Source organism: Triturus cristatus, chromosome 2_2 (genome assembly GCF_964204655.1).
Source record: "Triturus cristatus chromosome 2_2, aTriCri1.1, whole genome shotgun sequence".
Lineage (NCBI taxonomy): Eukaryota > Metazoa > Chordata > Amphibia > Caudata > Salamandridae > Triturus > Triturus cristatus.
In genome coordinates this window covers 713,240,955-713,253,967 of record NC_140582.1, presented here as the reverse complement: position 1 = coordinate 713,253,967, position 13,013 = coordinate 713,240,955, and the positions used below count along the sequence as shown (strand labels likewise).

General features: G+C 42.4%; 1 protein-coding gene across 2 annotated transcripts in view; it reads left to right on the top strand.

Moving 5' to 3' along the window:
* Nucleotides 1-1,022: 1,022 nt before the first annotated feature.
* The window catches only part of LOC146862687 (EF-hand calcium-binding domain-containing protein 6-like), a 478,924-nt gene continuing 466,933 nt past the window's right edge, over nt 1,023-13,013 (top strand). The window contains exons 1-2 of one of the 2 annotated variants that reach the window (XM_085641926.1): nt 1,023-1,174; nt 5,184-5,505. In XM_085641926.1, coding sequence (XP_085498052.1) covers nt 5,208-5,505 — 298 coding nt within the window. In that variant the 5' untranslated portion in view covers nt 1,023-1,174; nt 5,184-5,207. Of the gene's footprint in view, nt 1,175-5,180; nt 5,506-13,013 lie in introns of both variants that reach the window. The other variant, XM_085641927.1, reaches the window with a different exon arrangement.

The following is a 13,013-nucleotide window of genomic DNA, read 5'->3' as shown; positions in this document are numbered from 1 at the left end:
CGCGTGTCTTTATCTGGTGGTTTAGGCTGGAGCAGTAAGTAGTCTTTGAAAACAATCATTTAGCGATACTTTTGTGCTCGCAGGATTCCTTAAGTGTGCGGACAAGGAGGGCCGACTGAGGTGCGTTGTCACTCAGTCCCCTGGACAACACCCGCAGGTCCTGTCTGACCGGATTCTAAGCTCTGGCGTCCTGGCGGACGCACAGTAGCATGAACGCTGACCTCACACACAGAGCTGCTGCATAAAACTCTTTACACAAATGCCTCTCACGGGGAGCTCTTTGTTAAATATCGCGCTGTATATCCCTGTTCAAGAAGCCCCTGGCCAAAGAACATGTGATGGCGTTTAAAGTACCTTCCAGCCTCCCTACGGCTTCATGAAAATGACATCCTGGTATTTAAAAAAAAAAAAAAAACTGGCACCAGTGGAATGATTAATGGCGCTCGAAATAATGCCTATAAAGGTGGAAGGAGGGGAATCGAGAGCGGACTTGAAAACATAACAATAACAAAGTTCACCTGGAATAAAGGTTTTCAGGTGCCACAAATATCTGGCGACGAGAAGAGTTATGCTTGTATTCTATACGATTTTGGTGCTTCAAAAAGTTTAAAGAGCGATGAGGTAGCTTGAAGGCGGCGTGTGTTGATGATATGTAAAATGTCTAAAGGAATTAGAGAATGGACTATTGTAAAGAGGTATTTTACACTTCTACGTGTGTTCCCTCAGACAGTCCTAGCTCCTGTTTTAGTCTGCGGTGTATCATAAGGTGTTTTGACTTTACATTATTATCATACTACAGTCGATATGTATATATGTTTAGGGTGTTTATTTATTGCTCTAGCTAAGTATGGCTCAGGCGTCTGAATGTTGCTAATGAAGGCATGGCCTCCCCGGGGTGTCTGGCGCGCTCCTTGCAGCCTCAGTCCTGGCAAGAAGGCTTGTTGAAAGGAGATTTAAGGGCTTGCTGTTGCCTTTGGCAACCTTGCCTCGTTCAATGAAGAGAAACAACACCAGGCGCAGAGAGAAGTGTGAGACCGGGTGAAGCAGCACACCGTCGCCGAGCTCAGCCCCGAGGGATGCGCAGGACACGCGGCGTCTGAGGAGGCCCGCGAGCTGCTGCCTGGTGGTTGGACCTCCTCTGAAGCATCCCACCTACGGCGCAGCAACCAATAGGGTGGGCAATCCTACACTCTGTTTCATTATATTGAGCAGGCGACTACACGAATATTGAGGAATGTGCCACTCCGCTCTGCTCCGGAGGGGGAGTTGGATGATCTTGACGGATTCTGGCGCGTTAGTGGTTCTCGAGCTGGGGACCGATGCAGCGAGAAAGTCAGATAAACTTTAAATAGAGTTTAAACAGTGTGTAGATGCTGGGCTGGCCAGGCGGCTGTCTTCCCTACGTGGCATGAGGCGCGTGCTGTCTGAGACAGGGGGGGTTGCATGCACTCCCTCACGGAGCAAAAGAAAATAAAGTCCCTGTTTTGTGTCCTGGGGGGTTTGTGGACTGGCGGGTGGGTGGACTGGGTATTGGGGTAGTGTAAGAGAATGGGCAGAAGCTTTCAGGGGTGATACATCGCTACAGAGAGTTGAAAAGGCTCCCTACATTGCCCTCAAGGTCACACGACGTGCCTTTTAGTGCCTGTGATCTGCAGAGTCCCCCCCCCCCCCCCTAATAGTACGAATGTTTATCTCTCGGAAGGCGGCTATAACGTCATCCAAGTGCCAAAAAGGCGTTCATTTATTTATCTGTTTGGCCACGTACATCAGAAAGACGAAGGCATGTTGACTGTTAGAACTGGCAAATACAATAAAACGCTTTGAAAGTCTTTACAAGATGATGGGTCATTTGATAATGTGAGTGAGTGTGCATTTCAAAGTCCGACTCAAACTGTTTAAAACATGTTTTGATTGATGTGAAATGTAAAGCGGCGCTCTAATGTAAAGGACTCCTTCCAAATGTATAGTAGCTGATCAACAAAACGTCTCTAAAGTAGTGAAACTGATGGGTCGATAAAACTTTATGCGTAACTTACATACAACTATTGCACAGACCGCCATAATTCCAAATTGCATACTTAAAATAGCACTTTGACGCTTGCGTACAGAAATAAAGCACCATTTTCCAAGATCTTGGAGCCTGATCAGGTCACAAATAGTGGGTCAAATTGAGCACTATGGGGCAGATTTATGAGGCCCGTTGCGCCATCGGAACGTCACTTTTTGTGACGTTCCAAGGCGCAGAAGCCTGCGTGATATTTATCAGGCAGCACTGAGCCACTTTTTGTGGCTTAATGCTGCCTCATAAATATCAGTCCCTGTAACGCAGTGTTCTGACTTAAAGGGGCGTGCAATGGGTGTTGTGGGGGCGTTCCCAGCAACATCCATGGCCTTTTGACACTGCCCCAGATTTACGAGAAATCGTAAATCTGAGGCAGCGCCAAAAGCTTCCTCCTCCCCAGGGGAGGCATAAGGGAGGCACAACGGGGAGAAATATCTTTATTTCTCCTCGTTTTTCCTTTTTCTATGTGTGCTGCATTCTGCAGCACCCATACAAAGAGGAAAAACCTCTTGTGATTATTTTTGTACAGAAAGGTTTCCCTTCCTTTACAAAAATATTCATCTCCGCAACGCAGGCACCCTTGCACCATGGTGTAGAGGTGCCTGCGTTGGCGCAGGCAGCCCATTGTGCGCCGGCGCAGGGGAAAAGGACAGGAATGCGCCGCATTTTATAGATACGGCGCATCCCTGCCCTTTTCTTTTGCCGTAGGGAAGCGCAGCAGGAAGGCCTGCTGCGCTTCCCTACGGCAAAACCTCATAAATCTGCCCCTATATTTTTGCGACCTGCCCGGCATTTTGCAATGTGGGTAATGTACTAATCAGTTGCCTCCAGGGACATCTTAAGGATTTCAGGGGCCCTGGGCCAAACATCATTTGTAGGCCCCTGTTTGGAACAGCTTTGATTTTATTATTCACTTTCAGCTCTTTCATACCCTCTTTGGCAGGGTCACTGACAGTGCATTGTTCCATATTCTAAATGTGTTTGCATCTAATATTCAAGGATAGTGACCAGTGCTCTCAATATTATAATCAGCAGTGCTTCCACTCTAATATTGCAAATAATCTCTGTGACCCCCCCCCCTTCTTATATGTGACGTTCTGTTTTATCCTAAGAGAAACCTTTTTTAAAGATGTTGAATGGTGTTGAAAAAAATAATTGTCTGTACTAGACTGTCATACATCACCCACATTAAAAATAAATTAAAGGAAAACGGTATTTAAAACAATCTGTTTAAGAATTATTCAAGTTCATCAGGGCAAGACTTTCTGCAGAACAGAGCAGGTTCGATTGGGGTGGGGGGCGGGGAGCGAAACCCCTAAAAAGGCTGGGGTCCTGGGCCAGAGCCCAATTTGTCCCAGTTTGTCCATGCCCTAAAACGTCTCTGGTTCCCTCACAAAATGTATATTCATGGAGTGTAGCAAAATCTCTTGCTCCATGAATATCAATGAGGCAAGTCACAATTTATGACCCTCTACAAATGGCCGAGCGTGCAGTGATGGAGGTCTGGGAGGGACAGAAGACCTCATCCAGTTGTTCACATTCCCAGCACCGCAAGATTTTGTAAAATTAAAATTAGTCTGTATCCCTTAGAGCAACAGGTACTGCTTAAAAGAAAAATAGTTGACATGCTTGGTAGAGCTGAAGGAGGGCATGCAAATATCCCCTAGACCACTGCTTGCTCCATCCAAGCGTGCTCAGAACAGTTTCTAAAGGGAAAGCTGCCTCATAGGGACAGCTTCCCCTTTATGCGGACAACTTTTCCTTTGCAAATCAGTTACCATTCCAACTCGAGGATCAGTAATCAATGGTTTGCAGCTGCAAGTGCAGTCACAAACTATTGTGACTTGCAAATAGGCAGTGCTTAATTTGAGCCGGTGGTTGCTGGTGGGACCATTGGCACTCGTTTTTGGGGCTGGCACTTATTTTTCCGCATCGGACAGTTCCCTAGATCAAGTGAGGGAAAAAAATCACAAACTGAAGAAAGTAGAGACCTGCAGGAGTTACATAAAGGGGAAGAGAGTGTCTGGCAGTGGATTAAAGAGGCCTGAGGTGGATTCAGTGCTGGGCATTCAAACGCTGACAATTAATAGTGCCAGCTGCGGGCTTCTGAGCAGCGTTTTGGGCACCAGAACAATTCATTTTACAAATTAAGCATTGCAAACAGGAGGTGATACCCCTATCACGTCCCAGACTGTTTGTGATTTGGAAGGGCCGCAAAATTCATTTTACTTACTCATAAAAGGCCTTTTATACATTGTAAGAATGTATTTTGCGATCGCAAACCCTTTGAAATCCCAGACTTTGTGACTGCAAAGGACCTTTGCAGATCAGCCTCTGCATCTGTGATTCTGATTTCTCTGATCTTTCCGTTTGATGATTGCACTTCCTGCAGCAAAGCGTCTGACAGACGGGCGGACGGTTTCCGCTGTCATAAGTGACTCCTGGGGTAGAGACCTCAAGAGTTCTCTGGGAGTGCTAGTATATGATCCATTCTGCAAATGTACACATCTGCATTTTTTTCAATCATAAAAAATAAATAAATCTGTGCAAACGATAGGCATATATCTGCGCCTGTTTGCAGTTATTGATTTTGAGTGATTCACCACCTGGTTATTAAATACAAAGACTATCCCTATATATATGCATTATTATATTTTAGTTTTGTCTTGCTGCTGTCATCGAATATCTCATCTTACTTTTTGATGCTCACTTATTATTTCATAGTCATTACATTTTTGTTTTATATTTTACTTTATATTTATAATATACTGTGTGTCACATCAATGCCTGAAAGTGCAAATACATGAATGCTCTGTCGCTTAAAGGGCAAGACGTGATAGGTGTGAATTGAGTTGGAGTTCCCACAGCCACTGGGTGAAACCACTTAGGAGATCTGACCCTGCTTAGGCCCTCAATGGAGCATAGCCAATCATTGTCCAGCTTTTTACAGTGGCTGGTGATGCTTCAAAAGAGTTAGCCAGTCCCATGGAAATGTCAAGCTGAACCTTCATTGCTTTATGTCATTATACCTTTGACAGACTGAAAGCCATGATGTATTGGTCTATTTTTGCACTGTGAAATGTCTGTGCTTACTTTCCCCTTCTCTTGGTTTGTCTAGCAGGAAAGGGTCAGGCGGCTGTTAAAGATGCCTCAGCAGCTCCCCCAAACTCCAGGCTCTGGCCTGCCCCGCTTACCTGCCATCCAGCACTCACTGTCGCGACTCGGGGACCCCGAGACCTTGTCTTTGCGTGGATTCTCCAGGGCAGGCGGGGAGCCCCCAGAGGTGCCACCTGCAGTAGCCACCAAGCACACCGAACGCTCCTCCTCTTCCTCATCCTCGGGCAAGGACAAAGGGATGAAGCTCGCTCCACTCCAGCACCACATTCCGGAAGGAGTGCCGGTGACCACTGCTGATCCCGCCAAGCCCCGGCTGCCACTCTTTGGTGAGTCAAGGCTAAACTAACAGTGAAATATCCTGACGGGCCACGTTTAAAGGGCCTCTTGCTCTCGATAAAATGGCCACTTTGGTCGTCAGTGTTATATATGAATAGGCCCCATGGCACGCGAGGAAAATGGAAAAGATGTGTGCAAGTTTGGTTTCTTAGTCTAGCTTCTTCTCCCTCTACCACTCCTTCCTTTTGTAACGCTTTTGACCAACAGCAACATTATCCCATTATGGGTGTAAATGATGTACCTGTAAACTGTTCAGAAATCTGCTTACTGATTACCCTCTGGGGTGTGACTGTACCTCCAATACTTACATTGACCACACTCTATGCTAAGGGCAAGATATGAAATGCCAAATGTGTTACATTGCCTCCACTCTTATTTTTTGGGGCGAGTTCACATAAATTCTAATCTGACAATCCAGCTCATAGATTCACATGCCTTCAAGGAAATGGTGTATTATTACTCTGCTGGTTACACATTCTGAAAAATAACTTTCCTTTTGCACTTTTATAATATCAAATACATTTATAATAAACACACACGTCTGTAAGATTTAGTACTCACGATTTTACATAAAACTTTACTTGAAACCGTATATTACATGTTTACCCAGATTAACCACTTCTTAGGCAAGAGTGCATTCATGAGTAAATGTTGTATAGGATGTTGGTCAGCCGGTGGAGCTTACAGATGAATACAAAGTACCAAGCTAAAGGTAAATAATCCTTAGAGGTGAGCGAAATTTGCATAATTTGCTTTGATGTTATTATGCACATTTGCAGCCAAATTATGCAGAAATACACATAATGCATATTTGTCATGTATCACTATATTTTAGTGTGAAATGCATCCTTGTGTCAATTTTTAATGCGAGAAAGCATTTTACATAAAAAAAGGTGCAAAAAATAGGCACAGTGAACAAAAACTACTCCAGTTCTGTTGTTCCTATGCATTTGCTCTATATTTTTACTGCAAATGGCGTTTGTATGGTACATGTTTGCTGCAAATGGTGAATAATTTAGCAAAGTGGTGTAATGGTATAATTTCAGGAATTTGACATAACAAGGTAATGCAAAGCTCCCTCAATGACAAATTCTAAGTAATTTAAATTTGGCCCAAGCTAAATAATCATTGAATTTATTATAGATTATCTGATGTGTAGGTTTATGCATTTCTACCAGTTCTTGATAATCTCAGGTACATTGAACATTATTGATGGCTAAGAAATACAAAAGAAATATGTAACACACACACACATGGATTTACATATGGTTTATTTCAATTTCATGTTTTTCCACATTGTTGAAACATACCTTCTTTACACTAGAGGTTGCATTTTCTCAAAGATTCATTATCTTTGGTCATTATTATGTGTGCGGGTAATTCAATGTTCTCTTGTAACTTATTTTCTCATGAAAATTGAGACTGGGTGGAAGAATCCTGAGATTTCTACACAAACGGAGGGTGACAGGAAATGTAAATATCAGGAAAAATGTCAGAGGCTAAGAGTAGTTTAAATAGACCGACGAGGTGTGGTAGGAGTCAAGGACAACCATTAAGAATCGAGATGGTAAGTATGGTGGGCCAGCTGCACAGCTACTATTACGTTAGCTGAAAAACAGAGTTGCGAGTATGGGTGTTATGAGAAATGACAAAAAATTAAGAGAGAGTGGAGGGACCAGATAGAGATGTTGGTGGTGAGTGAGCTTCTGAAGTGGAGAAAGGCGATTGTAGAAGGTGATTTTTTTTTCATAACAAGTTTTATTAGATTTTGCTGAGATAAGGCCGGTGAATACAAGAAAAATAAAGCATACCAAATGATCATAAACAGTAACATAAAACACACAAAGAAAGTTTCCTCACCCCATCTCATCACGCAACAGCCAGTACCAGAATTCTCAATGAACGAAAGTTCAAGATTGCTCCCTTTATCCACATCTATAATTCCCATAGGATCAAATCTCTTCTTCAGCAAAAAGAGTTAACTGAACACAGGCTACAGAGCAATACCCCTATAGTCTGCTCACCTTTGCCAGATCTTGGGATGTTTCTGGGGGCATCCTCTCGCCTCGCCTCGTACACCACGACCTCAAGCGCCATGCAATGGTCTAATTCCTTTTTCAAGCTACCAAGAAAGGGGCGTGGTCTGCCTTCCATGCCTTAGCTATATCCCTCTTTCCCAAGGTCAAACCCAGGAATAGGATAGGAAGTGATTTTTTAATACGGAATAATTAACGTAGATGGCCAGGGACAAGAAAGGGAGGTCAAGATAAGGGGATAATTAAGCTAAATTCCTTCTGCAATAGGGACAAAGGAAGGTCATGAAATTTTAATAGAAATGTTCTTTTGGTTTCTATTAATGATGTTTTGAATGAACTAGGCAGAGCAGAATGGTCAGCAAGATCAAGGAAGGAACTTGTTTTGATCCTGAGACTATGCACAAGGTCCTATCAGACAGGTTAGGCCCTGTGAGACCCATAGGATAATGATACATATATATTGATAATTTAACGAGACATACACTCATACATAGATTAAGGCAATTGGTACAGAGGAGGCCAACAAGTCTGTACTCCATAAAATAATTTTAAAAAACACCTAAAACTCTGGGATTGCATTTTCAGTGAAAAGAATATAACATTTGTTACTAAATCCTATTGAGTTGAAGATCATTTTTATCATGAACATGGATGCCCCAAAACAACCAGTTTTAATTACATTCTTTAGTAGAGTCATCAATGATGTGGGAAGCGAAGCTTTGAGGTGGTCCTAAAATTGCTTGCGGCATTTTCAGTGTATGAATTTGAACATTTTCTTAAAAAGCATAGAATAGTAATATTTACTAGATGGAACATTATGTTTGATTAGAAACACAGACAATTCTCTAAAAGTGCAGTCCCTAAGATAAAATGTTAGAAGAACCATAGAATATCCTCAGGGTCCAAATAAACTGATTAAAACAAAAAATGCAGGTCCAGCCAAGGTGATGAATGATACAATTTAGAATAAGATGGTATTTCACTGTTGATCAGTTAGTGTATAATTCAATAGATGTATATTGCAATGGGTGCTCTGCCATTTAAAAACTGGTTTAAAGACTAGCTTTATTGAATGAAGCAAAATAAGCTGCTAATAAGAGTTTGGATCATTTAAAGTTTGGGGTCCGTTTCAAACTTAATGAATAGAGTCAATCATGTTAATCTTTTGTATCAACTGTACTGTCTTTACAAGTAATACCTTTTTATCTGATGCTTATATTCCCCTTTATTTGCTATCACAATAACCTAAAGAATGTGTATCTGCAGAATTTGCACATTTCGCAATTTGTGATCAAATAATCCTTCAAAAGGTTTGCCTCATCTGCAATATAAAGAGAAGCTAATGTTCCAAAAGATTTGGGATCATTGGGCTCATCCGTCATACTCCAGTGTGGTCTCCTTGCTTGTCTGATAAAGTAACACGCTTTATAAAATATGGATATAAAATGTATCAGTCTTTCAGTGGTCTTTTAATATCTAAGTCTTGTAGCCACAGCCAGCAACAAAGGGCAAGTGAGTGATTGAGATTATTTGGGCTCATTGGTGGCCTGGAAGGGTTTGTACATTCTGCTCTGCATCCTTCATGAGCATCCGATTGTCAGTGCTTTGTTGAATGGCAGTAGGTTTGGGATAGCTCTGAGACTGTGGGTCAGGCTCCAGGCTGCATGCTTTGTGACATGAAATGATTTAGCTTAAAGGGAGGATCTTTGCAATTACTATGGTCTGGTATTCTGTACACAGGGGTTTTCAAGGAGTGTGGCAGAATGTTGCCGTTTGAATGCATTGTGTTGCATAGCCAGAGAGACTCTTGTGTCCCAACTTTAAATGGAAGTGGCCGTATTGTTTAATTGGGAGACAGTGGCACTTCTGTAGGGGTGAGTGTTTGGAGTTGCCTCTGTCTAATGATGTCTATGCTTTGGTTGATGACGTTTTCCATATTCATGCTGGTCAGAACGAAGATTTCGACAATGGTTTGACATCATGTTGGGAAGGGAGCTTTGTTTTGTTTGTGGAAGCAGCACCCTTAACAATGCAGGATTAAGTTTCTGCATTAAAGTGTAGTTTGAGGATACAGTGCTTGTCAATAGAGTTTCAATCCAGTCGGCTTTTCTATTGTATATATTGAGGAACAAGTTCATGAGGAACAAAGGTAACTATTTACAGTGGTTCTGATGGAAATAACTAATTCTGCTAGTAGGTATCACTGTGCCTAGACTTTCCATGTAGAGAGAGCCAGGAACTCATGGCACGTGATTGAACTTCTGACAATGCAAAATAGTAAAATAAAGCAGTCTACACAAAATACAGAAATAATGTAAGATTATTATGTCAGCAGGCAGTTGATCTATGCTTGAATAATCTTTTTCTTTTAAATGGTACAGCACACTCAAACCCCCAGGGAAGAGACCATTTCATGTCCTTCGTCATGCTGGCTCCCTCGCAAAGATGACAATTGCAAAAATCAGAGTAAACATGCTGATGTTAAATGAGAGGGCCAAAAAGGAGGTCAAATCTCCTCTTTACAACTGTAGAATATAGGGTAGTGCAACACTTCCTCTTTTTCTTATGCCCAATATACACCATTAATATTTAAACCACTCAAACCAATCTGCTTGAAGTTATGGTATGCCACATACTGCTGATGATCATATAAATAATGAACTTGCAGAGTTTGTTAACCTGACACGGCATACGTCTAGTTAAACCCTAGGTCAGGACTAGCTAGATGACATTGGTCAATTTCTTGTTAGCAGTGAGTTCAAGGCCATATTATTGTTGAAAAAAAAATAATGTAATCATTTCAGGTTTCCGTATTGTAAACACTCTGAATTGAGAAATCTGCCCACAAACTATTATTTACCACGATAAAGGGGGTCTTCCTGAAGGAGCATAATGAATGGATGTTCGATAAACTGTAGCCGGAATTAGCATTTTGCTTTTTAGATTAATTCATATATTAAGAGAAATAGAAGTGCCTAAACATTCGACATTTAAAACAAGCATTTGCAATGCAATAGGTCTCGCATTTGTAAGAGTTTGAGCTATTGGCATTGTTAATGACAATGCCTGTTATTTATGTGTTGGTTTTGAAAACAGATAAACTTAAGGCATTTTACAATGGCAATATCTTAAACTCTCACAAATGCGAGACCTATTGCATTGCAAATACTTTTTGTTGTTGTTGCAATGACCGGCCTGCAGTGAAGTTCACCAGGGTACCAATAAGTGAACAGCAGTGTCACAGGTGCCCGCGAGTTGATAGCAATGGAATGCCTGCCTGGGCACTGTGGGCACGCTGTCTTAAACCTCAAAAACACGCCCAGCAGTTGGGTGCATCTGGGACACTGTTAACCTCACTTTCACGAGGCAGTGTGCCCCAGAGGCAAGGTTAAAAAAACATAAGCAGCAACTATGGCTTGTATATAATATTGAAAACATTTCCACTTAAAGCCCTGGTGACACCACGACAATGTTGCTGCTCCTGAGTTTGAAAAAGAGAAGGGAAATCCAGAGAGAAAATGACTCTTTAAAGGATTTCCCTTCCCCTACAACACTCACCTGGCATGAAGTTATGCTGCAACTTCTCCATCATTGAGAAGTGAGCAGTGTGAGCAGCGCACATCGATGTTCCTGCTGTCACTAAACTCGTATGATAGCTTTCTGTCACTAGATCGGCTCAAGTCAACGCCCTCTGGTTGAAACTGTCTCGCGCTCTACCAGAGGTAATTAAAAATAAATCAATGCGCAGACATTCCTATATTCATGGCATGGGCACAGTGACAACAGTTCAGTGCAAGAAGCATGAGGCTGGAGGTGGCTCGATGCCCATAGATCAGAGGAGCCTTGCCAGCTGGGCGGGTAAGGCATACCACACTCACACAACACGCTGCCACCCTGATCAATGAACTAGGGTTGTCATTAACATTTAGAGGGGATTTAGTAACGTATTGGAGCGAGGCTTCCCTGCGAGCAGCTATTATTATATCAGAGAGAGTCGCGGTGCCAGCAGCCTGACTGGGCCGCTGCAGGCTGTAAGGCCAGGGTGTAAGGATGCCTTCACAGTAATAACCTGCAGCTGGCACCTTAGGGCAGGAGCAAAGCACTGCCTGCAGCACGGAACTACTGTGTTTACCCCACGAAGCCAAGTAAGCCAGTACAGAGTACAAGCAGGAAGTGGGATAAGGGAGGGGGTGGGAAATGGTGTGCACTTTCGCGGCCGCTTTGATGTTCTCAGTGGCCACGCGGCTCACTGAGAACATCAAAGCAGCCGCGAAAGTGATCACGCAGGCGGACAAATGGTGCGCGTGCCCGGCGCACATGCACTGTAGCTGGAGGCCTGAAAAGCCACTAGTCTGCACTTCCAAATCCCGCTTTCTAAAGCTCTCGCCAGAGCAGCGCTAAAGCGCTGGCTCAGGTGAGACGTAAAAAAAGATAAAGTACTATATGTAAGATGAGTGTCTTGTTTGCAATACAGAATTATGTTTTGATAATAGCTTATATCTATTTAAAGTAGAGAATCTAAAAAATAAATACTTTGGCTTTTGTACAGTTTACATATTAAGTATGCATCCCTGAGAAGGGTAAAGGCAAATGGCATAATAGGTTGGCATCAGAGTACACTGGTGGGTTCTCATCTTACCTCATCTCACATTTATTCCGATACTTCTTGGAGCTTGAGCTTACTGTTTGCTTTCAGGTTTACTCAAATGAATACATGTTTTTATTATAACATATACACGGGATAGAAGATTTTCATCGATAAAATAGATGTGGAGTGGTGAAGTATTTTATAGTTTTGAATCATGGATGGAAATTGTGGAACCATTATATGTCTAATCTTGCTGATATGACCATCAACAGTATAGAATGAAAACAAAGGCTCCTCTTTGTTTAAATTTTTTTTAATTGATTTTTTAACATGTTTGATACAGTTAAACATCGGCAATGGCTTTAATCTTGAGATACATACTTAGGCAAACAAAGGTATTATAGGCTAGTCCGATGTACATTTATAGCTGCAGTCTCTCGCAGTTGTGTTAACGAGTCAATGTAGTTCCTACATAGTGCATGGGTGATGATGTGAGGGCTGGGGTGTGCTGGGTTTTCCTAGCCTGCTGAGACAAAGTGACGGGGCTTAGTCTATTGTCTGTCACCATGAGTATTATGAACTCACTGTGCTAGTGTGTGGAACAAAGGGTCCTCTTTGAAGGGTAATGGTGAAGTCTCTGTTGTACTAACAGCGGGCAGAGTGATAGAAAGTGCAATGAGAAATTCATAGCAAACGAAAAACAATTTTTTGTAAGGTTTTTTGCTTTAGGGATGTGGTAACATTTCCTTAAACTACAGACAAGCTTGACCACAAGATTTTGAATCTGCTGCAACTTATCCAGGAAGTAGGAAGTAGAAAGTTAAACCCAGGCAAAGCATGCTTCCATGATCTAGTCTAACGGGTCTGAAGATGT